At 35.2% G+C, this 26,177-nt stretch overlaps 2 protein-coding genes across 2 annotated transcripts; one reads left to right on the forward strand and one right to left on the reverse strand.

Moving 5' to 3' along the window:
• The first annotated feature begins 787 nt into the window (after positions 1-787).
• Positions 788-4,883, forward strand: LOC123536720 (DNA ligase 1-like). Its single transcript, XM_045320099.2, has 5 exons — positions 788-1,362; positions 2,306-2,537; positions 2,928-3,040; positions 3,528-3,628; positions 4,107-4,883. Exons 1-5 carry the CDS (start codon positions 856-858, stop codon positions 4,363-4,365), a joined length of 1,212 nt encoding a protein of 403 aa, XP_045176034.2. The 5' UTR covers positions 788-855; the 3' UTR covers positions 4,366-4,883.
• A 3,696-nt stretch (positions 4,884-8,579) lies between these two features.
• LOC123536889 (uncharacterized) lies at positions 8,580-21,822 on the reverse strand. Its single transcript, XM_053529091.1, has 9 exons — positions 21,629-21,822; positions 20,029-20,159; positions 19,045-19,169; positions 17,174-17,697; positions 15,382-15,435; positions 13,212-13,350; positions 12,199-12,314; positions 11,491-11,563; positions 8,580-11,299 (listed from the first exon to the last, which is right to left on the reverse strand). The coding sequence occupies exons 1-9, from the start codon at positions 21,767-21,769 to the stop codon at positions 10,812-10,814; spliced, it is 1,791 nt and encodes a 596-aa protein (XP_053385066.1). The 5' UTR covers positions 21,770-21,822; the 3' UTR covers positions 8,580-10,811.
• Between the last annotated feature and the right edge of the window lie 4,355 nt (positions 21,823-26,177).

Consider the following 26,177-nt stretch of genomic DNA (forward strand, 5'->3'; position numbering starts at 1 on the left):
AAATAAATTGTATAATTTGCCGACTGCTTTCATTCATCTGTTCTAACTCTTGACATGAGAAGAAGCCAGTGCCTTTGAGCGAACTCTAAAAACCAGAGTTTTAGCCAATGCACATTTAATCATAGTCATTAAATTTAACGTCATTCCTAACAGTATTAAATTACAATTGTACTGGTACAATTAACATACAAAAAGTTATTAATACACATATCGTATATATTAGAAACAATGCACAAGTATATTTAAGAGTAGGTCAGTGTAAGATCGAAATATCGTCCAACAAATGAACATAATATAAACGTCTTGCTAAGAATTAACATACATAGTTAATGCCCTTTTCAATTACATCATGTAGATCTATATAATAACGTGACCTCTCAATAAGTTCTTAGAGGATTCTCCAACTTTGGTACAAATGCCATGTCAGATTAGCGGCTTTCATGACCAGGACAGATTCATTCGATTGCGATTATCCACCAGCCTTCGTTTAGAGAAAACAAAGAGGTTTAAAAAGTGCATGTGAAGTGAAAAAAAAAATACGGATCCGGCGGTCGCATTGTTGCTGAAAGTATACTGCTAACTTCATGCCGGTGTTTTCAGATATTTAATCTTTTCTTAAGTTTTAACAACATAAAACGATTGCGAAAACTTCAGATTATTAAAAGAATTCCAAAACAAAATAAACCAAGATTAAAAAACGAATTCGCCTCTGATTGACGTAAATGTAAACATTCCCATAATGCATTTTGACGTTACTGACGTAACAATTGATGTCACATTACGTTAACTTCACTTATCGACAACAGAGCGGAGGCGACACAGCCATAACGGCACAGATATTTTACACTAGCAGGAATGGCCGAAAAAGGTCCTCCTGGTGTAAAATTGATAGAAGTTAAGCCTGTCGCAGATGACGGGAGAAAACTTCCTCCACTCAAAAGTAAAAACGACAACGCCGTGGAAAAGAAAACCGAAACAGATCTTAACAAATCCAGATTGTTTACCCTCAAGCCACTAGAAATACCAGAGCATGGGAGACAACTTGCGGAAATTGACAGTTCATTTCGGGAGGTTGAACTGACATGTGCGCAGCATGTTAAAGATCTGCCAATCGCTAAAGACGAAACAGTCCAAGGCACTAAGGAAAGAGCAAATGAAGATGAGAAAGTAAAAGAGCAAAGAAATGAAATAACCAAGCTGAAAAGGAAAATAATAAAAAAGAACTCAGTTTTACAACTGGATGTTACAAAGTTGGATTATTTAGAAGGAAATAATGATGAGCCCAAGGATATCGGAGAACCTGACAGCAGGCATGGCAAGAAGAAGAGAGCGACAAAGAAGGAAAAGGAAAAGAAAAAGAAGGTACATGTAAATTGTTATTACATGTAGGTAGAAATTTTGTTCTCCGGTAGCAAAAGTACACTTCAAATACTTAAATCATAATCTTGATATTCATTTGCATCTTGATTCCATCATGTGGTACTTATATAACATATCTAAACATATCTTAATACCATTTGATAGCAGAACAAATTGCTTGGATTGTTAGAGCTAAAATCGCCCCTCCCCAGTGCAATACAATTTAAATAGATACACAAGTAGCATGTCTGAAAGAGACGTGTTAGCGATAATGTTGTCTCATGAAGCTGTGCTTCCAATATCAACCCCACTTTTTTTTCAAGTTCCATTCAAGACTATGAAACTACTGAGTAAGTTCTGAACTGTCTTATTTCATTTTGCAAACCTGTCAGTTTCACACGTAAAGTTTTGAACAGAACTTAAGAATATGTTCATCTGATAGTCTTTACCTTTCTCTTGCCAATACTGACTAGATATTATGTTCACTTACTTGTACTGTTTTTTTTTTATTTTACAAATATGGGGCGTTAAAAAGGATACATACTAAAACAGACAGTAGTACGGGCCTCTTATCTAAAAAAAAAACAACAAAAAAACAAACAAAAAAAAAAACAACAAAAAAACAACAAAAAAAAAACACACACACACAAAATCCCTAGGCATGAAACAGCAAGCCTGAAATGAGTTTTTCGGGAAATAATGTAGTATCAAAATCACATTGATATATGATTTGTTAGTGTTTTCTTGTTTTGGGGTACGTTCTATTTTCAATATCAAGAGCTGTTTAGAGAAACAAAACTGCTGTTTTTAAAGAGCAGACGATTTAATGATTTAAGTAGACACAAGATAAAGTTAATTAAGCATATATCATTAAGAAATACCTATTCAAAGCCTGTCTAGAAAAGCATCACCAAATTTCATTTTATTTCTCCTCGTTTTTCATTAGAAGAAAGAAAAGAAGGAACCAGTTGTGCAGGTCATAGAAGCAACAAGGGAAACAGAGCACGAAATAATTGCAGCCCAAGCTCAGAATGACGAACAAGCAGACGACAAAAAGAAAACGAGAAAGCTTCCCTGTTGTTTCGGTTTCATTTCGACTTGGATCGCCAAAAGAAAGCAGAAAAGAAGAGACAAGAAGAAGAAAGCCATTGCCGACAGATGTAGCCCGCCAAAACTTGGTAAATTATTGTTAACTGTCGTCTGCTGAGAAATTCAATTCAAATTTACCCACACTGTTTCCAGGCCTTTCATAAATTGTTCACAGTCTTACACGTATTTGCTCGCTCGTAACTGGTAACAGTAACTGAATTTTCATGCCCGGTTTTCAAATAACTTGACTGGTATTTAAGTAAATGTATTTCTTTTAAAATATCTAAAGTTGTGAAAGTTATATTGATTAAAATCTTGCCTGGAAAATAAAGTCTGCTGCACAGCAGTAAAACAGAAACCAAATCTTAAAATCAACGTTAAAAAAATAAAATATCTGGACAAACGTTTTTCAGTTAAATTTTGGCAAGACCTGGGAACATTTAAGACACTGTTAAAGCATTGTTATATTTATATTGCAGTCCAATATGAACACAAGAAGGCAAAAGGAGGCGAAGCTTTCATCATTGAGGTTGATTGTAGACCAATAATACAGAAACCACTCCTGCCACCCATAAAACAGACTGCCGGGCCGGTAAGTAAAATTACAGGGACCAGTATCTAACCTTCTGGGGTGGAGTTGGGGGATGGGGGTGGGGGCTGGGGGCTTGGGGCTGGGCTATATTTCAATATATATTGTAATATACTATATAGGCCAGTTCTACCTCTATAAAAATAGTTTGAAACTGCCCCCTCCCCCTTGTGGCTAAAATGCCCAAACATGACGTGACCAATGTTTAATAAGCATGTCGAATTTGAAAGGTTGAAAACAATTCCGTGGAAACTGAACATACGATAAAATGTTGAAAATGTTTGTTATTACCGGTATGAAAGATCTCTAACTGAATAGGAGCCACGGGAGTGTTTAGTTAATTTTAATTCAGTTGATTTCAGATGATAACATTAAAAAGAAACAACAGTAATTTATGTCAAATTTGAAAAACGAAATATAGCTGTAAATAGTAATTAAAATATTTCAAGTATAGAAGCATGTCAAGTAGAATACATTGCAATCCATTTAGATACGCCGAGGAATAGATTTGCGTCTTCGAACTGCCGAGGCAAGAAGAGAGGATGAATTAGCCAAGAGACGTGATGCTGTAAGAAAGTATGAAAGGAAAAAGTAAGTCAACTTGTCTTAATGATTTCGGTATAGAATTGAGCGAGTAATCATTAACTTTTACGAACATGATTTATTTTAAAGCAATATTTTCATTATTTTTATTTTGAATGACTGTCACCTATGTTGGTCTAATTATGCACCAATAAGGAACTTTCGACAATATAAAGGTGGTCTTTTAGTTTCAATGACCAAGACATTTTAGTGAATACTATGTAAGCATAGGTGCATGCCAATGAGCGTGTTTTGGAATCACCAATCATTCGACATAGAGACAGAAAATAAGTTGAAACTAATACTTTACTTGAAAGACTTCCATACCTCATGTTTTTATTTCGATGTAAATGAGATGTGAAACCAAAACTTGTAGTCCTGTTTGGCGCCATATAACCTATACTGTGTTGGTGCGCCGTAAAACCCAAATAAATCAATAAATAAATTACTTGAAAGACTATTTTTCTAAAAACATTATGATTTCTAGGATCGAGTGTAAAGAAAGAAAGGCAGACGCTGACTACCACTTCCGGAAAAAGGCAGGCCTTTCCATAAGGTACAAGCAGGCCGATGCTGAAAGGAACCGCAATAATCTTAGCCGTCTCGCAACGACCAGACCTACTGCATCTATCCAATCATCATCCAGCGAATCTGTGATCATCGAAAGTGACCCAGACGCTTTCAAAGTCGACGAAATTGATCCAGACGCTTGGAAAGTCGACGATGTCGACTGTTTCTCTTACTAAATTTTTATGCCGACCGACTGCCTCCTATATATGGTAGACCATTACAATATGCTGGTCACGTGGGCAGGAAGAAATATAATTTTAGATGAATTTAACGAAAACTATTCTTAAAATAAAGATTTGTTTTACAAAGTATATAAATTTTTGCAATATCTCTTTCGTTTTGAAACAAGTAGTTACTTTGTAAATTACTTGTAGATTTTTTTTTCGAGATTAAATATCATGTTTTCTACAGTCTTTAAAATCAATGTTATTCAAAAATTTTGGAAAATCGAAACAAAATAACCATTTCCGATCTACCTGTGTTACCATGGTATGGTTATCATGGTAAGGTATGATTAATCAACAAAAATATTTAAAAAAAAATAAATAAATAAAAAAAAACCCCATAAAAATAAAAAAAAATAATCCAATTTCATCTACCTTCAGGTATGATACACACAAATTAATACCAAACATAATGTTTTTGTGCGCTAAAAACAACACAACTATGATAATTACTTTTTTTACCACTGATTTTCGGCCATTCGTACAAATATTTCTTATTTCATTATATTATTTTACAGGTTTATTCGTTAAACAATTAATATATTTTGATTATCTTTTATATCAAATCTATCGATTTCATTTTTGACGTTGCTCCTGTTCACGTGACACAGCTCAATAATTACAAGGCACTTTTCACGCCTTGGTCTACTGTTGTAGGGTGGTAGTCGGTTGTCTTTAGGTAAAAGTTCTGTTTTTGAAATCTGAAGAAATCTTATTCTGTATAAAAATCACAAAGTGGAACATCTTCCTACCGCCAGAGATATAAAGAACTTATATAACAATTAAATCAGACGAAACATTAATAAAACTGTTATTTGACATTTTGATTTCATTTTGTTATTACTTGGTTCAGACTCACAGCGACAGCTTAGGCAATGCTTTTGTGACTGAACACCAAAATGTGCCTATTGGACCATTGTTCGGATATTGGCCTTACCTGAATGCAACAAAGAATAAATTGATGAATGTCGGTTAGTGACGTAATAAATTATATATATATATATATATATATATATATATATATATATATATATATATATATATAATGTTCATGTTCCATTAACCTTTAGCCTGCTGACAGCAAGTGATTCTGCCTTAGTGACCAGTGCAGACCAAGATCAGCCTGCACATCTGTGCAGTCTGATCATGGTCTGCACTGTTCGCTGTTCAGTCAGTAAATTTTCAGTGAAAACCCCTTCGAATAATTAAATAGTATTGCCCAAATTGAATGACGGACCAGTCCATTTTAGAAATTTAGCAGGCTAAGGGTTAAACATGTAATACTGAATTAAAAGCTGAAAAATATTTTTAAAAAATCCCTATCATTCCAAAACAGGCAATTTAAAAAGCACCCCTTCCGTACCCGTCTTACAACGGAAAACATGGACTATTCAAATTGAATAATAATGAAAAAGCAAATGTTTCGTGTTTATTTAACTAACACGGAGAAAAAAATGGCAACCATAAACAAACCCATTATCTATCTTGCACCTGGAACACTGGGAAGGACATGCTTAATGAAAAAAAAAGCTGTGCACAGGTGGCTGTTCTTTTGGCTATGCACGCGCCCAGACATGTATCGGACAATGCCATGCATAACTCAGTCTACTTATATAAAAAGCTGAAATGTCCACAAAATTTCTTGTATGAAAAATACCAAATTCTCTATTTAAAAATAATTAATGTAACGGGGAAAATGGTATTTTTCAAATGAGGTACAGGTGCGTAGTAAAAAAAAAAAAATCGAGCACATACCCTATCTGACTACGGAAACACACTCACGGGAAAATCATGGAAATTATGAAAATCAAACATTTCATTCATATTACCGGACTACTTAGAACAAAGGAAAATCACGGTACTTTTGAAAAAAAAAGCAGATATCTCCTGCCCATTTGTCCTGACTGCGTTATACAAGGGAAAAATTAAGGTAACTGTGAAAAAAGCGGATATTTCGTGCACCTTAATCAGTCTGACTACGGGAAACACGGACAAAGTACGAAAAAGCAGATGCTCCGTGCGTCTTAATCTAACATGAGCAAATCATGGTAACCAGAAAAAAGCAAATATTTCGTGCACCGTAATTTTTCAGCCTACGGAAACACGAGCAAATCATGTTAACTATTAAAACACCTAGTATTCCGCGCACATTATTGTCTGACTACGTTTACACGGAAAAAATAAACACGTCGACTTTGAATATAACAATTTTGGTTGAAGGTGCGGATAGAAATATCTGACTCGGGGATGAGCGTACCTGTTTCCAGCAGTAACGCAAGAAAGGCATTTATCTGCGGGCTGGACATTTCCATCTACAGCTATAACCAGTGTTACAATTTTTTCTTGCATACTGTATTCTTCAAATAATAGAAAAAAAAAACAAATAAATTAAAGCACTGGTTTATTATACCGCTTATAGCGTATTCATTTACGCATCCATTCATAAATTGAAATACTGGCGACAGTCATCTTTGACCACGGAGTTTTTCCAACACCGGCGAAAACACGGGAAAAATCCTGCCCGGCGAGCTTGAAAAGAAGGTAGATGACCTCGTCCTGAATGCTTGTTAACACGGGCAAATGAAAAACGAATAAAAAAGTCTATATTTATCCTGTCATATTTTGGGAACAAATCTAACTTTACTTTGATAATTGATCGCTTATCACTGAAAAATCAATATCTACTCTTAATTGTCCTTCTAATTAATATTTATATATGCATGCTACATTTCAGTAATGCTTAGCTGTAATTAATCAAACAGTAGAGCTATTGTTGTCACCCTTTCGCCGGCGTCAGCGTCGTTGTCGGCCTTGACGCTCGCGTCACAAAAGTTTTGCATGTAAACGGGTTTCTCTAAAATTACTAGGCCTAATGATTTCAGACCAAACTTACACATGTCTTCGGCATCATATGATGTCCTCACTTGGCAAGTTTTATAAATCTAGCGGCTAGAATAAAAGTCTTATTTTGTGAAAGTTATGTCCCCTTAAAACATTGTATGTAAAACTGTCTTGCCAAATGGTTTCAAACTTCGCACATGCTTTTGGCTTCTTATCTGGCAAGTTACACAACTCAAGTTTCTATTCTGTCAAAATTATGCCTCATTTTAACACTGACAGTTTTGCATGTAAACATGTTTCTTAGGAAGTGCTTGACCAAATGTTTTCAGATCCTCCATATGTCTTTGGCTATATAGGAGGAGCTAAAATGGCATGTTTATAACACTGGCTTACAATATGGTAAAGTATGCCCGGCTAAAGCTATTGTTGATAAGCTAGAATTAGGTGGAAGGGCTTGGAATAGTCTTATGCGCTGTAATTAAACAACTCTTGTTTTCGATTGTATTTACTAATTAAAGCTTCTGTCAACATTTAAAGAGTATATTACATAGTATCTTATTTAGTATGTGAGTTATAAGGCATATAAATGACGACATGGATTGGTGAAACTATACTTTTACACATTGTGTAGTAGTATATGCATGAAAGCAAATTATTTAGGCATTTTTTCAGTCAATACTGTATAGCGTGTCACATAGATACAATAACACTAATATCCTTCCAGACCAGATTCTGGAAACCCCTTCAAATCCTTATATTATAAGAACAATACCTTTGTCGCCGAATTAGTTCATGGTTTGGGCAGGAAATTTTACAGCGCAAAACTTAATAAACATGGCCTAGTAGAATTGACCCTGTCTGTCACAGAAATGAGGCTTGTGAAAAAAGAGTTACTAAAATTGACCGACAGATACCAATATATTTAGTACACGGTATACGGATCGAGGTACTCAGATATTTATTTACCTTTTCAAAGCAATGAAACACACACAACTGTTATGTAGTTGAAAGATCCGAAACAGTTAATACCTGAGCTCTGCGGAATAACTCATGCCGATATTGTATTAGTGCCTGTAGAAAGATAGCGGCCTAAATTTGGCTAAAAATTGAAATTACATAGCAAAAGGTAAAATGCATGGCGTATGAACATATTTGGTACTGCTCGTACTTTTCCAGCCTGCCAGAGAATTCATCTTTTGGTAAAAGCAGTTGCTCACTAGCGGAAGTAAGGTTAACAGGATCACTAGTTAGGTCAACTGCCTGTCGTAACGTAACCGAAACACTTTTGAAAAACGGCGTTAAACCAACATCAAACAAAATTAATGTAAGTCATAATGTACTTATTAAACTGTGTAACAATAGTTCAAATATACATTACATAAATATTTCCCAAACTTTTACATTAATCTTAATCAGATATAGCAGTTGCTCTGAAATTTATACATGTTTTATAACAAAAGGCGACAAAATACTTAAATATCATGAATCTTATTGTGGAAAACATCTTATAAAAGACGATTTGTTAACAAACGCATTCTGAGCTCTTTGGAATATCGTCTCACATAAAAGCAAGTATACAATTCAAGAATACAGAACATACGAATATAATGTTAGTGATTCTAATAGCGGACAAGTTTCACCGCGTCTGAAAGACGCTCACCTCCCTACCCACTCTCTCTTTCTCTCTCTCCCTCTCTCATTCTCTCTCTCTCTTTTTTTTATTATTGAAGACACAAAAACCTCTGTTTACAGCCCCTTTTTTATGGTTTTGGGGAAGGGTGGCGGGTCCTTTCAGAAGGGGAAATTTGTGTCGTAAAATACCAAATTGGGGAATTTTTATATATATATATATATAAAACAACAACACAGATTGAGTAAGATCAAGGCCTCCCCTGGCTCTTTCACACTTTTAGCCATGACTTAAGCCAATTGCAAAATCTTGGGACCATTTCATACCCTAAAGTGCCAGAATTAGAAGCCATTATTTTTTTTAAATCTCTTTTTCATTTTATACTTTAACCAAGCAATTTGCCCTTGAACCATTTCATCCTAATATCACATTGAATCAAAAATAGTTTTTAATCTTCTCATTAAAATGTTTAAATCATTTTTCAAGAACACTTTCATTTCAAAGCTAAAGTAATTGCTCAATGTATGAAATTATTCCTTTAATAGTTTGCCATTTTTGAATTATCTCCCTTTAATGTGCATTTTTCACTACTTAGATGTTTATAAAGCATTAATATTTAGTTCTTTTTGGCCTTTGTATTTCAAACTTAATATAAGGTCATTTATCAAAAATAGAGTTGTCCTTTTTTATTTTATGACTTTTAAAAAGCTTTTTAAATGCTTTTAATTGCATTATATATAAATCTCAATTTACAATCATTTTCATACATATTACTGTATAGCGAAAAAATACCACCTAAAGGTATGATTAGCACTTTGTTTTGAAGCTCTTGGGAGGTGCTTTAAAAAATCCATCCCCGTGTATCAATGCTTTACATTGGGCACGTGAAAGAACCAAACGAACTGCTTTAGTTCATTTATATCTCAAACTTCCTTCACTGAAATTTAACTAACGCGAGCGGAAATGGGCGGACCGAAATGTTTACGCGTAGACTGAAATGAACGCGACTGAAATCTTCGCGTCGACTGAAATCATTTCACGGTCGCGCAAATTGTTTGTAAGCCGTTCGACTTAACAATATTTCCAGATTTTTTCGTTCATTGCTTCCGCCAATCGGCTTGTTATTAGATAAATATATCCACGAATCGGATTGTTGTAGATAAATATATCCGCGAATCAGAAATTCTGGAAAGTGAAATTCCCGATGACCGACGCTAACGGTAATATCTGAGATGTTCCGATTGCGGCGTTTCTTGAAGCGGTGTTTTGAACGCATATACATTCAGACCTATTAATCCATCGGCGGTGGAAATTTTCGCTGATAAAAACGACTTGCATTTGGGGAATTTTTTAGTGCAGTTGGGGATAAAAGTATATTATTTTGCCTGGGGAATGGGGCCGAATTTCGGCCCCAAAATCAGCGTAAAAAAAGGGCTGGTTTATCAGCACCTCAAATTAAATTAAACCGAAAATGAAAAAAAGCAGCGTCTCTCTCCGTCTACAACTTTAAAGATACGAAACTACCGTTTTGACAGCATGAGGATTTCACCAAGAACGATTTGGTATATGGCAGTAAAGATCGTGTGTAAAGCTCATATACAAGCGAAAACATGACATAAAGACGTTATGGAAAATAGTGCCTTACACATACAAACATGTACACAAATTCCATGCGTTATGTAAAACCTGATCGGCTTAGCTGTCGCTAAAAGGTTTGAATCCTTTTGAAAACTTATATCTCGCAAAGTTTTCATTTTGATACTACAGTGCATTTATTAAAGCTCATGTAAATATAAACTTCTTTAACGCATCCTCGCAAAAATTATTCATGCAAGCTAACCGTGTTTAAATATAAAAAAGCACCGTTTATTGCCATTCTTGAAATTTTACATTTCGTTATTTCACATCCGAAAATACCAATCACATATTATTTCCAGCCTGTAAAGCTATCATCTTCGTCTACAGAACTGACGTCCCTGGAATCGACCGAATCCTGTCTATGTATCAGAGGTTTCCGTTCCTTTGGCGAGAATGTAACGCTCTTCAGTGTCACTTTCGATGCATTTTTGATAATACCATGTACGTGTCCCTCCTCTCCATGGTTTTCCATATGCACATTTTCTACTGTCGCATTTCTCGAGAAATCGTCGTCATCTTTTCCACTTTCATCTGACGTCACAAAGGATAGATCGCTATCGGTACGATTTGTTTGACGTGAAACAATTGTAAGATCGTCCTCCTCTCCAGTATCGGTTTCTGATATTATTCCAAGACTAGAGGGAGTATCCTGGGAACTTAGTGACAGCGACTTGTCGAGCAAAACCTTGTCTGACGGACTCAATACCATGCCTTTTAGGAAGCCATTTAGAGCAAGCGACGCCATTGTAGTAATTGTTGACTGCTTTCTTCCCATTGCTAAATTGAATCAAAATTGCAAAAAAAAAAATATATATATATCATGGAAGAGTTTCAAAATTTACATAAACGAACTTTAACAATAATGACAATAAGTTAAGTAGATCATATCTAGAATGGCCTTTTTTTTTTAGAAATCTAATGCTATGGACGCTAAATGGAAAAAAAAAAGAACAATGCATTAAAGATACCTGTATGTTGTCTGATCTTCCATTTCGGAATACCTTCACTTTCACAAAAATGCTCTATCTTTTTTAAATGAAACTGGAAAAAAAAGATTACACGAATATATCTATATCAACGAAGTACATTCAAGGTATTCCATCTTGATAAAGTAACACACAAACCATTGCATTGTAGAGGATTCTCGTAATATCGAAATTTGATGTTACGACACCGTAGGAAACTTGACCACCATTACAGTTCCCCAAGACTTTTAATTTATGTTAAAACGTATGAAGCATCTATCCTAATAGATGTTATGCATAATTAAAAAATCACTATTTTCAAAATAACAGAAAAACTAATACAGTTAGAGCCATAAAGGGAGGCAATCATAAACAACGGATTCAGTAATATTTACTGCTGTTAATTAACATTCAATCCTTTAGCAAATATATGAGAAAACAATTTTCGAAAATAGTAATTAACAAGAAATAGACATAGCTTACGTTAATTACAAAAAAAATGTGGCAACCACATTACAAACAAATTTTAGGCATTATGAGCCTTTAAAACATGAATACACTGTGTTCTAGCAACATTACCTTGATATCTTCATAAGTACGTAACAGCATGGTGGGTGCAAACAGTATATACATTATGTTATTCTTATTGGCTTCTTCACAGATATCAAACAGAATCTAGAATATTCACTCTTGCGCCTCAGCAATACTTACATCCCATCCTTTCTCCTTTGCTTTCAGCGATTTTAGTTCAGCAGTTACAGCCTTCTTTTCCTGGTAGAGCATCTTCAAACGGAAATGTTCATGATCCAGTATTGCAACAATCAAACCTGCAATTCAGAGTTCGTTTCTGCTATGTCGTGCTGTCGTTTTGGCGCCCCTGCTAGAACGACAACACGACAGCATGTTAAATCATTTTTGTCAGGCTGGCGTTCCCGCTAGCATGAGCACTCGACAAAAAATAGGACGAAGAAACGACATTTTTTTTTCTGTCGTGTTGGCACCGTACTTTGTCGTGTTCTCGGGTTGGCAGATGTGCTACATTACGAGGACACGACGAAGTAGTATTTTGTCGCATTGTGGTGCTGGTGGGAGGAGGAGACAACAAATTATTTTATCATTATTTCGCCTTCCGGTTTACATGCACAGGAGGGCCTATATTGCCGCCTAAATGCCACTCACCCACCCAGGCGCCAACATGACAAAATTACTTATCGTGCTGTCGTTCTGGCGGCGGTGCCATCACAATAGCATGACAAAACCGTAATTAGCCATTATAAATTCAGTGATTCATTGATATAACATATAAAGTCTGTTTAAAGTGGTGATGGTACAGCTATATATATTTGATATGTGCAATTGATCTGAGTATGAAAGTTATCCTTTTACACATTTCTTTTTTTTTGGTAGTAATTTGTTAACCCTTATCATGCTGGACCTTTGCGACCAGTGCAGATCATGATCAGCCTGCACAACTGTGCAGTCTGATCATTACCTGCACTGTCAATGGTACTGTCCAAACTGAAAGATGGACAAGTTCATTATAAAAATTTAACAGGTACGTAATGTTTAATATAAAGATTGCAATATTTGCCTTTTGACTTTGTGCTTTGATTTTTTAAACGACATGGGGTAACTACTGGCTGACCAGTGTATGACGTTTTAATGAAAGAGGAGTTTCCTTTTCTACTAATTAACTAATCTACAATGAAATCAGAAACACTTACTGTTGACGACTCGAATAACTCTCCAGGGAAGAAGGAAAGTTAAGATAAACACAGCGTCTTGGACTCTGTACTCCATCAGACCTTTCAGCAATACCAGGTCCACAACAAACGATATAAATACAACTAAAGAATCGAACACCTGAGGTAATAAAATACAATACTGAAATAAATAACACTTTAAATTACTGGACATTAAAGTTATATTAGACCCAAGTTTCAAACTTGAAGATATGAAAAATTACTTTAAAATCTAGTTTTTGTAAACATTAAATAAGTAAGTTTGCGTGAATTTGAGATACTATGTATTTAAGATTTAAAACAGTACACAATACGTGCATAGCTAAACGCAGTATAAATGTGTACTACGATAGTCACTGTAAAACTATTAAAAGTTTTTAAACAATCCACTGTTACTGTATGGCATATAATTATGCATGAAGCTCTAAATATACAGCCACTCTACATGATTAGAAAACTTAAATATATTAGATGACGATTTGGTACATCTGAAGTAAATATCTAAAGATGAAATATTCTAGTGAAAGATGGACATTAGATATCTTTAAATATCAGTATTTCCAGGATACATCTTAGCTTTGCAGTGTGTTGCCCGAGTACATCGCAAACAAATGAAAGACCATTGTTCAAAAAGCAGAATAATTTCGAAACGAAAAATGACAAGGCGTACAGCTTAAATGTTTCGGATAATCAGATAACTTATAAAAGTTATCAAGAAAAGGAAAACGGTGTCCTAGTATATACCAATGAATGAAACCAAAGTTTAAGAAGTCTGTCATAGATTTTTCAATTTCCTTATACTCTTGAATAACAATAAAAACAATAACAAATTAATTGTTGTCAAACCTACTTAATAACATGTATACATATGAAACTGCTACCTCTATCACCATTAAATGCATAAAGGGTGGAGGAAATTTCTTCACCAACGAAAGAACAAAAATTGGGGATTAAACGCTTGAGAATTGATTTATTATCAACAGTCAAGAATCCATGTTTTCAATCAATCAATTCTAGCAATCGATCCAAAAAGTATATAATAAACAGGTACATTTATATCTCATGAAAAGAAATATGAGGCAAACTGTTGTCTAAGCTCGTGATTGTTCAAGGACCGTAGAAAATTAGATGAAATAAGTATATTAAACGTATAAAACATTTTATCAATAGCATTAATACGAACATGATTATTCTATGAAATATTAATGGATAAGAGGCAATATAAAATGATAAAGAAAGGTTCTAATCACGAAAACTACCAGTGCATCAAATAACAGTCATATGAATTGTGAAATATGTATATATAAAAAAATAAAGCATTTTCAGATGTAAAAATACTTTTTACAAGAAATTGTCTATCATCTAATAAAGTTATATTGGTAGAAAAAACTAGGAAAGACTTTCCACAGGTATCTTATATCCTTTAAATTAAAACGTTCGAAAATTACTAAAAATAGAATGTTACGTATTCATAAATAATGTTGTTATCATTTTGTTTTCCAGAGAAACAACATTATATTGATGGTCTGCATTTTTTTTCTGTTTTATATAAAATGTGTGAGAAAAGATTTTTGTGAAGATAAATTAGGTAGCAGAAACACGGAAACAACAAAAATATGAGCCGCGCCATGAGAAAACCAACATAGTGGCTTTGCGACCAGCATGGATCGAGACCAGCCTGCGCATCCGCGCAGTCTGGTCAAGATCCATGCCGTTCGCTTTCAAAGTCTATTGCAATTAGAGAAACCGTTAGCGAACAGCATGGATCCTGAACAGACTGCGCGAATGCGCAGGCTGGTCTGGATCCGTGCTGGTCGCAAAGCCACTATGTTGGTTTTCTCAATTATGTTAATTATTTCTTTATTGTTGATTATGATTAACGCCGTCTTTTATCCAGACTTTCGTATTTTTATATTAATAACTTTTTCAACTATTTCTGTCATATATCAACTTTATAGCTGGGGTTTCCGACACTAAATGCTTTTTAAATAAAATTCATGCATATGCACATTTTTGACTGATTTTAATACTTTTATGATAATAACAGGTACGCATACGTGTAGAAGATAAGAGAGATTTCGCCACGGTAGCCGAAAAATTTCCCGAGGTTGAAGGGGGGAGCATATTCTTGCAATCGAATGAAATCACTTACCTCTAATTTCTTTATTAAGAACGCTCTTCCCATGCAAATCAGTTTAGTGAAATTCTGCAATGAAAACAGATGTTTTTTTTTGTACATAATAATTTCAAATGCAAATACAAGTATGAAAATAGCCTGGGCTTGGTAAAGGCATGCATAACATAATGCTCGACGACATTCAATTTTCAGGAGTACCTTGAGAAAGAATAGCATCGACAGAAATTGATATCTTCATGCTGCACCGTGTTAATCTGTTTCCCTACACATAATAGACCGGGCAACAGTACGCCTACAAGGTTGTCTTGTATTTTACATTTCATTGCTGTAGATCTTTCAGTGGTATGACATTGTCCAGGGTTGTGCCTAATTATAATTATAATTTATCTAATTATAATTAATTAACATATCTGAAATAATTGAAAGTAATTATTAATTGAGACAAAAGTAAATTAAAACAATTGTAATTAATTAATTACAGACTCAGATTTGACCGGTTATTGTCAATTAAATCTGATTATTCTTAATTAGTGTGCCCCATCTATTAGTGCTGTGGTGAAATAATGATTTTATATAACTGAAGAGTGATGTCTGAGTGAATAGAGTAGTGTCACTTCATATACTAGTACACAGGCCAACTTGTAGGAAATACATTATTAGTCTAGTTTGTTTAAATATACCATGAACTTGGCTGCATTGAAACGTTTTATTTTGCTGGAAGATACAAGTGGACATTTTAAGGCAGGATTTGATGAAAATTAATTATAGTTAATTACTTGTCCTGAGTAATTGTAATTTATTAACTATTTGTCCAAAAACTAAGTAATTAATTGTAATTCAATTGAGAAGATTGCCAAAATAATTGTAATTAATTAATTATTTTGTAAAATAATAAGGCACAACCCTGATATTGTCTCAACAAAATGTCTTTAATTTATAAAAGTTACTGTACAAATTATTTTTTTCACAAAGAAATCAGGTATGCTTCAAGCCCACTAAAGTTTGTTTGTTTGTTTGTTTGTTTCGGGCTCAGCGCCCTTTCTCAACAGTGTTTAGTCATTAATAGCCGGCAATTAATCTAACCAGTATTCTTGGATTTTGTACCAGTACTAACTTGTTCTCCGCAGGTAAATGACAATTTCTCCACATGAACCAGAGATGGAGAATAAACGATTTTAGACATAATGTCTTTTTTCAAATCGTCACGGAGAACAAACGCCTCGCCAAGGAATCGAAATCCGTAGATCTGCCCACTACCCACTGAGTAAGCGGGCGGACTCTCAGCATATTAGTAATTATTTACATACTAGTTTTAAATTTGTCTACCTCCGCAAAGAATTGCATACTAATTTAGAAACAACTTTAATTTGTCTATGCATACTAGTTTAGAAACATGTTAAGTTTGTCTACCTCCGCAAGGAATTGCATACTAGTTTAGAAACATGTTAAATTTGTATAGATCTACCATCACAAAGAATTGCATGCTAGTTAAGAAACATGTTAAATTTGTTTACCTCCGCAAAGAATTGCATACTAGTTTAGAAACATGTTAAATTTGTCTACCTCCCGTAGAATTGCATACTAGTTTCGAAACATGTTAAATTGGTCTACATCCGCAAAGAATTGCATACTAGTTTGGAAACATGTTAAATTTGTCTACCTCCGCAAAGAATTGCATACTAGTTCAGAAACATGTTAAGTTTGTCTACCTCCGCAAAGCATTGCATACTAGTTGAGAAACATGTTATAATTGTCTACCTCTAAGAAGAATTGCATACTAGTTTAGAAACATGTTAAATTTGTCTACCTCCACAAAGAGAATTCCTAATATGGTAATACTGGCTTTATGCATGCCATGTGCCACGTGTTCCCATATACTGTGCTCGCGATGATGGCCATGGTCCCCATGTGAGTGTTCGGTGTCATTTCCAGAGTGCCCAGCGTGATTTCCATACTGTTTGGTGTGATTCAAAGAATGCGTGGTATGATTCCATGGCTTGCTGTTGAGGGCATATACACTTTTTGAATCGTTTTTATGCATCGCCTCTTCTTTAATCGTGTAGCTCGGACCCGACTGAGGTCCATGAATATTGTTTAGCGGTATAACCTCCGAACCTCGTTCACGTCGTTGTGTATCATTTAAAAATCTATGTAGACTTGATGACGTCACTTTTTCAGGAGACGTGTCGTGCCAATGACATTGAGCAAGAGATAGCTGAGCATAAAGTAGATCCATGTGATCGATATTATGACCATGTAGGTGTTCTGGGTACCGTGTTTGCAAAGTGTCAATAAACTGTTGTGAAGACTCATCAGACTTGGTCCGAAATTCTTGTAAACAACAAAAACATACAAGTGAATTAGAAGGGAATGAAGATACCACTATCCAGGGCCTAAAGCTGATTGAATAAGCTATATTATAATGTTCTAACTGAAAATAGAACAATATAGGGTTCCTTAAGCACAATTTGTATCATAGCTCGGTGTGTTTTCTTAACAAATTTGGTGCAGGTAATTCGTATACACTGAGTACAGGGCACGGTAACTAAAAGTGTGCAGGTATTTAATACCCGCACGCTAGTTACCGCACTGTTGGATAGAAAAGTATGCCAGCGTGTCTGGAACAGTAGACAGTGAAGTGTATTTTATTGATTTTCTGCTCTAGCATTGGTTTATTTTACCTGGGCTTTACACATTTGTAAAGCAAGGATTTTAAGTACCCACTGAACTGCTGTATATGGCAATGTGGAACGCCTACAACTACCATATATGGATGGATATGATACAAAACAGAAAGAACATTAAACCTCTCGGGTAAACAATTTATACTCGGGGGCTACGCCCCCTCGTACAAATCGTTTACCCTCGAGTTTCCATGCTCTTTCTATTACTTGGTGCACTTAGATATTAAAATAATCGTTCGTAGAAGATTCAAAATTATGCATAAATATTCACTGTTACACATTAATTAAGATAAGACAGAAGTGTATGAATACCCAAAACGGGAGACCAAGGGACAAATGCATGAATTCCCACACTGGGGGTCAAAGGACATACACATAAATGTCCACTAGGGAGGTCAAGAGACAAATACTTAACTTCCTACCCGGGAGGTCAAGGAAAAATGCATAGATACTCCACACGAAAGGTCAAGGGACATATGCATACATACCTACACCGGAGGTCAAGGGACAAATGCATGAATTCTCACACTCGAGGTCAAGGGACATATACACAAATGTCCATAAGAGAGGCCAAGAGACAAATACAAGAGTTACCACACGGAAGGTCCAGAAAAAAATGAATGGATACCAAACGCGGAAATTCGAGGGACAAATGCATAAATGCCTACACCGGGGGTCAATGGACAAATACATAAATGCCCACACGGAAGGCCAAGGGAAAAATGAAAGCTTACCATCACGGGACGTCAAGGGACAAACACATGAATAACAAGGCAGGAGACCGATGGACAAATACATGAATACCCATACGGGAGGGTTAGGGGAGAAATACATGAATACCCTTAAGGGAGGCCAAGAGACAAATGTATGATTACTCACACGGAAGACAAGGAATAAACCTCATTGTATTAGCTCTGCATTGATTTCAAAGTGCGTGGTTCGAGAGTGGGGGTTTGGGAGGGAGGAAGGGTCAAAATTCAACAAAATAATTTACCTCTGATAAAGTGTATATCGAGAATGAGTTCACCGAGGACAAGAGCACAGTCTACGAGATTGAGCACGACAATGGTGAGGAGGACGAATTTACTATGTAACATACGCTCACCCTTCAACCGCAGCCTGAAAAAAGAGAGAGAGAGAAAAAAAGAAACAGTATGCTGTTATTGGCAGTATTTAAATAAAATATAGGCTAGACAGTTGATATGTCATATGATCAACACTGGGAAAATTTATAAAAGCTGATGCGCTATCAAAATGGAATATCTCATAGTGATGATGGTGCATAAATTTTCTTTACAGGTCGCATAATTGCTGGCGTCTGACTCCAGAATGAAAACAATCTAACTAAAGTACACGGACTTACTTAATTCTACGATTAGGAGTGAATTGTGCGTAGATTTTGAATACTGTTTGGTAACATGGCAAACTATTATCTAAGTCCGATAAGGCTTTTGATTTTATGTCAGAAATAGATAAACCAGCTGTCCAAATAGAGAGTATACATAATTCTATGTTTAGAAAAGCACTACTTTCATTATTGTACATGATGTTATACAATCAACTCCATAAAGGGAGGTAATCAAAACAATAGATTCAATTATAGTCCCTACTAATTTTAAACTAAATATTCAAATGTTGGCAAATATTTGAGAAAACAATTATGGAAAGTAAGATTGAACATAGAAATAATGCATAAAACATGTGGTGCAGCTTATAAACAACCTAGCCGGTGGATTCCTGTTCTCTGCATGTACCCGACAACTTCCCTCGCATGAATGAGATGTAGAGGAAGAATGACTCCAGATTTATTATCTTCTGTCAGTTAATCGTGGGGAACATTCGCGTGGATCGGTGATCAACCATGTAACCTCTCAATAAGTCAATTGATAAGTTATTTCTGTACTTAAGCTACTTTATGATTTATCTGATCGGACTTCCATACCTTTGGATGTGGGACTTTCGAACTCGTGTACCCTACCTTGCAACTTTCTTATCCCGTGGTGGAATGCAGCTCTCCCGCCGGATCTCGGCCTCGAGATGTTGTTCTGTCTTGTGTAAATCAACATCGGAATACACTCGTACAAAATCTAAACTCCTTTTCACCAGCCCCTGTTTCAAAAATATAATAAATGAGCCGCACCATGAGAAAACCAACATAGTGCATTTGCGACCAGCATGAATCCAGATCAGCCTGCTCAGGATCTATGCTGTTCGCTAACGGTTTCTCTAATTGCAATATGCTTTGAATGGATGCGCAGGCTGGTCTGGAGCCATGCCGGTCGCAAATGCACTATGTTGGTTTTCTCATGGTGCGGCTCAATTTTAGTTAAGGTTGTATATTTTATATGAAGATACTTTATACTTAATTTGTTCTAGCTCGATTGTGATGAAAGCTTCAAGCTTATTGGAACCGCTCTCGTGTCCGCTTCCTGGACAAACCAGTACTGGTGTCATATGAGAAGTCATTGTCGTGACCCCGGTGGGACTCGAACCCACGACCCCTGGATTGAGCGGCAGACACCTTATCCACTATACCACCGCTCCCCTTCATTTTCATTTCATTTTCAGATTTTCGGATGTAGTACGAATATGACATGGTATAATTTACTGTCATGATACTTCAAACTTTACATACGCAAAATAGTATTATGTCTGGCTTTAATCATTATTCTTTTTTATGTTTAATGAAGACATTAATCCTACAGTAATGACGCTGGATATTTAGTACGGCTGTCAGATTTGGTTCATAACGAAATGAATCAAGGAGATTTATGATTTTTGTAACCATCTTGCACATGAAGAGTGTTCGTGAGAAGCATTAAGAAAAAGAACAACATAACATAACAGAGCAGAGCAGAGCAGAGCAGATAGGAGAGTAGAGCAGAGCAGAGCAGATAGGAGAGTAGAGCAGAGCAGAGCAGAGCAGAGCAGAGAGCAGAGAGCAGAGCAGAGCAGAGCAGAGCAGAGCAGAGAAGAGAAGAGAGCAGAGCAGAGCAGAGCAGAGCAGAGCAGAGCAGAGCAGAGCAGAGCAGCGCAGCGCAGCGCAGCGCAGCACAGCACAGCACAGCACAACACAGCACAGTATTTCCTATAAAAAGTATTAAAGAACAGCATGCAAATTATATATACGTCATTATTAATACTTTACTCAGATAAGAAATAATTCCACACAACATACGAAGTCTAAGAAAATTTATCAATAATGAATGAAAGTTTTAGTTGTTCATAGATTAGGAAAAAAAATGAAGTTTTGCTACTGTAACGGCAGTACTATAAATCCTTAAGAAATCACGATACGTGTTTTGACACTTTATGTTTAAAAATGTTGCTATTGTAACGGCAATATTATACACCTGTAAGAAAACAAGATATCAGTTTTGTCCCTTTCTGTTTAAAATGTTGCCATTATAATGGCAATATCATACATTTTGAAGAAATTGGTATTTCTGTGTGCCAGTCAAGGTACATTATTTCTTAGAACGAAATTACAAAAAAAAAGTATTCTTACTTTATATTTTCCTTTGCAAAAATAAAAATAACAACAACAAAAAAGAACACCAACTTTTGTGTGTACGTACTTCTGACTTGGATCTCGGTCTGTGTATATCCATCGGTTTCCGAAAATGTTCCTTCGAACTTACTCCATCAAATTGATACATTTTGTAAAGCTGCCTTAGACAAAGTGTTTTCTTAATGTTTGTTTGTTGTACAAACAACATGAATAATTAAATGTCCTTTCAGTGAAAATGAAATTAATTTACACACGAATTAATGTTTCTCATATGCTTGTCATACCAAATATGACAATTGCGTATACACGTACACTACTTGTATTGCAGTTTGTAACCACGTTCCACAAATTAATACTTAATTATTGATATCATTTTCTTCTTATTCAGTGCATTAACCGGTCAGTATAAATCATATTATGTAGAATTAAGTAAATAAATAATAAGTTTGATGCACAAAAAATATTATTGTATGATATAGAGAGCCACACTGTCAACGCTTCAGATATCATACGCATATCTTTCTTATATAAATCAGGTCAAAATTTCGACACGAAACACAATAATTTGATTTCATCCTGTTAAGAACATTTTAACTGGATTGTTATGCTATTGGCTGCTATTGATTTTCAATAAAACAAAATTATCGAGTTTTCACTATACATTTGTGAGCATAAATATTGTCTTTTCTGGCAAAATATTATTTCTGTGCCTATTTAAAGAAGAGAAACTAAACTTAGAATTACGCCCGAGCATTAGTGCTACGTGCGTATTATTTACTAGCACGAAATTTTGACATACTAACTCAAAATTTCGATCGAAGTGTCTTGAAATTTCGACTTAAATAACTCGAAATTGTATTATGAAACAGGTAAGGATTGTAACATGATAAATGAATATCATATTTCAGTTTTTATTTGTAACTTTGTTATTGTACATTACTGATGTTTTTTTAAAGAAAATAAACGGACTGCCTCGGAAGTTCCAAACAGAAAAAACCTCGAAGTTTCGACTTATTGATTCGAAATATTAAGATACGCATTTCGAAATTTCGACTTACTAACTCGAAAGTAAGCCTTACCATCTCACAATTATTTCGAATTACTAGCTGCCATACATGAACGGATGTACAGGTCGTAGATAGGGTCTGAAACCTTAGATAGCTTTTGGGCAGACCTAGAGGACCATAAAACATTACTATTAAAGAATATGAATACCTTAACCTTTACCCTGCTAAATAAATAGACTTACAAAGAAAGTTGAGATCAAATAATCTGTAATAATATTCATTTCTTCATACCGACACTGATATTTTCTCAGAAAAACATTTTCTCTCTAGGCTCATCTCGTATTTTTTTTCAGAAAGTGGTATCAGAGAGGATTAATTTTATGGCCAAGTGCTTTACATTTCATGACTCTAACGACTGATGCCAGTCTACCTGCTAAATTTCTAAAATGGACAGGTCCATCATTCAACTTGGGCCATACCATTTATTATTCAAAGGGGTGTTCACTGAAAATTTACTGACGAATAGCGAACAGTGCAGACCATGATCAGCCGGCACATCCTTGGTCTGCACTGGTCGCAAAGGCAGAATCATTTGCCGCTAGCAGGCTAAAGGTTAACCATATTCAAGTCTTGAAAGTTTTCGACCTATTTCGAAACCCTATAACATGAACTTGTAGTTAAAGGTCCTGGCTACCGACCGACCGAGACCAAGATTTGGTACCCAGTGTACCTCTAGAGTTAAGGGGTGTGTGTGTGTGTGTGGGGGGGGGGGGGGGGGGGGTCACAGAAGGTGACCGGAAAGTGTTCGTATTTTATATATTTCAACATTTTGACCATATATGGATTTTTTGGACCTTGTTTGAGCCCCTACAACTGGATATATGTACAGTGTAACGTCAGGAACAGCCGTCTATATAGGATACGTCATACATGGCTATATGGTCGGGTAATTTGGGTAATTTTAGGCATATGCAGAAAATATGTTACGTTTGACCCTTGTTCAAGTCCCGACATACTGGGCACCATATAACCAATATCAAGAGGCAATAAAATAACTTCTTGGAATAGTAGCTATGACAACTTTATTCATAAACATTTTGAACTTTGACAGACAGACGGACGGATAAGTAAGCTAGATACTTAGTCAAACTTTCGATTAGATTAATTCGAAATTTTTACTTGCGTAAATTCGAGTAAGCGAGTCGAAATTTCGAGACAGGAAATCGAAATTCGAGTTAATAAGTCGAAATTTCGGGTTACGTAAATGAAAATTTCTGGCCCGAAGTTAGGTAAGTCAAATTTCAAGATACGCAGTCGAAATTTCGTGTTACTATGTCGAAGTTACGAGTTAAATAACTTGCACATGGCACATTTTCTCTTCCGCATGAAATGGCTCACATTTGACAAAAAAAAAAAAAAAAAGAAAAGAGATATTTATGATAAAATTAATACCGATTTTGAAATTTAGAAAAGAAAAAAAATCGTGTGAATGAAACGGGATTGAGGGGATGGGGCAGGGTTAATTATACCTTTCTATTTTGAGGCATGTAGGCCAAAGCTACTTGCAGAAGATGCTTCATGACTTTGAAGCTAACGGGGTTTTCTGCATACTTCTAAGCAAGTTACTGACTATATTGATGTGTCGGCCTAATCACACATTTCGCTTTATAATGCATTGTAAATACTAATTAATAAGGAAATGTCATGAAAATGCTGTTAATTCAGTAAATTATTCTTAAACACGTGGAATTAGTAACGGTTATAAAACTTCATGTTTCCCAAAGGAACGGACCATGCATTATCCTCATACACGCATCCATGTATGTCTAATAATGAAATAAATAGATATAATTGCTTTATATGTACACAACAGTTTCATTCACACAAAGTGAAGAGTTTATGGCATAACATACTGTAGAAAGTTTTTCTGACACCATCTTAATTTTTAGCTGTGGTTCATATTGAGGCATACGAAATAAATGCTGACTGTTGTTTATAACGATGGTTTACTTCAGGAAAAAAACTTGTTAAACGTAAACTCTTTTTTTTGTAATAAAAAAAAAAGATCTATAGGTTTCCTGCTGAATGGCGGAATTTTTTGTTTTTAACCCTTATCATGTTGGACACGACTGATTCTAGCTTTGCGACAAGTGTAGATCATAATCAGCCTGCACATCCGTGCAGTCTGATCATGATCTACACTGTTCGCCATTCAGTTCGTACCTTTTTGGTATGCACCCCTTTTAACAGTAAATGGTACTGTCCAAATTGAAAGATGGACGAGTTCATTATAGAATTTTAGCAGGGTAAGGGTTAAGTGAATTAATCCACACACGTTAAAGTTTTTCACAACCTTTCTTTCGGGATAAAACTTTTCAGTGTTCCCCGCGTATACTCACCATTTGATAAAATGTGTAATCTTACGGTAAGAATTGAATGTACCCATATAACACTAAGGTGGCATAAAGGTGACATGCGCGACCATATTTATTTATTTTTGTAAAAAGGTTACATGTTACCTTAACAATTCTATTTAAAGCTAGTTTGGAAAAAAAAAATTTGCGGTACTTTTGAGCCCTTTGAACGAAAAAAAGCTAGGGTCCAAAGTAATAAAGCTGAATCTAGGGACCTGTCTAAACGTTGTAACAAAAACATTTGTCTAAAAAAACTGAGTTTGTGCAATATTTCAAAGCAATATGTATCACTTCAAGATGGGACAAGGCACGAAACCTCACTAACAGGTGACCAAGTAATTTTGGTTTTAAAAAATCTCATAACTTGCAGAACTTTATAATTATATTATTATACTGTAAGAGAATTAAAGTGTGAAACTTAATAATGCACTGTATATATATTCAATTGAAAAAATGATGCTACGCATTTTTTGAAAATACACGATAAAATTAATATTTACTGTTTCATGTCCGCACTCGAGCTCACGTCTAAAATGATTTAGAAACCAAATGATTATAACAATTGGAATAAATACCTGTATACCGTTTTGACTTTGTCTTTTTCTCTTAAAAAATCCCATCTCCAACAAACACAGAACTGTCGCTGAAAAGATCCATTAACTTCTCTTATATACAGGTATATACAAATGTACATAATTAATTATACATGCATAATTACTATTACGGTTCTTAGTGAGAGATGCTTTTCATTTCAGATCATCCCATAACCCCGTAGAATTTTCTTTTTGTCCTATATCGCAGGCCATTTCATTAAAGACATCTCTTGGAATAAGTTGTAGCGAAGAGAATTTTCTAGAATTTTTGCTTGTGCGTCGTTTAAGATATACATGTAATAAAATTAAAACAAACTTCATAGCTATCGGTTGGCATGATAACTGTTGTACTTTGCTTATTTTTTAAACACCGCTATTTAGTATTTCACAAAAAAAGAAAAAAAAATGGGCGAAAACAATATCACGTTACCAAAAACTCAGAAAACTATGCATTATACTTTATAATAGAGAAAGTCAAGTAATAATATTCCAAGATATTTGATAATACCGGTATGTTATTTACAATAATTTTAATTTCAGCCGCACGTGGTCTTTGTGTAAAATCTGGAATAACCATAACAGCATCGGATATTCCAGATAAA

The sequence above is a fragment of the Mercenaria mercenaria genome, chromosome 17 (assembly GCF_021730395.1).
Source record: "Mercenaria mercenaria strain notata chromosome 17, MADL_Memer_1, whole genome shotgun sequence".
Lineage (NCBI taxonomy): Eukaryota > Metazoa > Mollusca > Bivalvia > Venerida > Veneridae > Mercenaria > Mercenaria mercenaria.

Excerpts from the sequence above, each read along its gene's own strand:
- LOC123536720 (XM_045320099.2), top strand. The coding sequence starts at position 856 with ATGGCCGAAAAAGGTCCTCCTGGTGTAAAATTGATAGAAGTTAAGCCT. Across the intron at positions 2,538-2,927 it reads ATGTAGCCCGCCAAAACTTG|TCCAATATGAACACAAGAAG; the intron begins GTAAATTATTGT and ends TTTATATTGCAG. Across the intron at positions 3,629-4,106 it reads AGAAAGTATGAAAGGAAAAA|GATCGAGTGTAAAGAAAGAA; the intron begins GTAAGTCAACTT and ends TATGATTTCTAG.
- LOC123536889 (XM_053529091.1), bottom strand. The coding sequence starts at position 21,769 with ATGTTGTTTGTACAACAAACAAACATTAAGAAAACACTTTGTCTAAGG. Across the intron at positions 20,160-21,628 it reads GACCGAGATCCAAGTCAGAA|GGGCTGGTGAAAAGGAGTTT; the intron begins GTACGTACACAC and ends TTTTTGAAACAG. Across the intron at positions 11,300-11,490 it reads GAAGATCAGACAACATACAG|CAATGGGAAGAAAGCAGTCA; the intron begins GTATCTTTAATG and ends GATTCAATTTAG.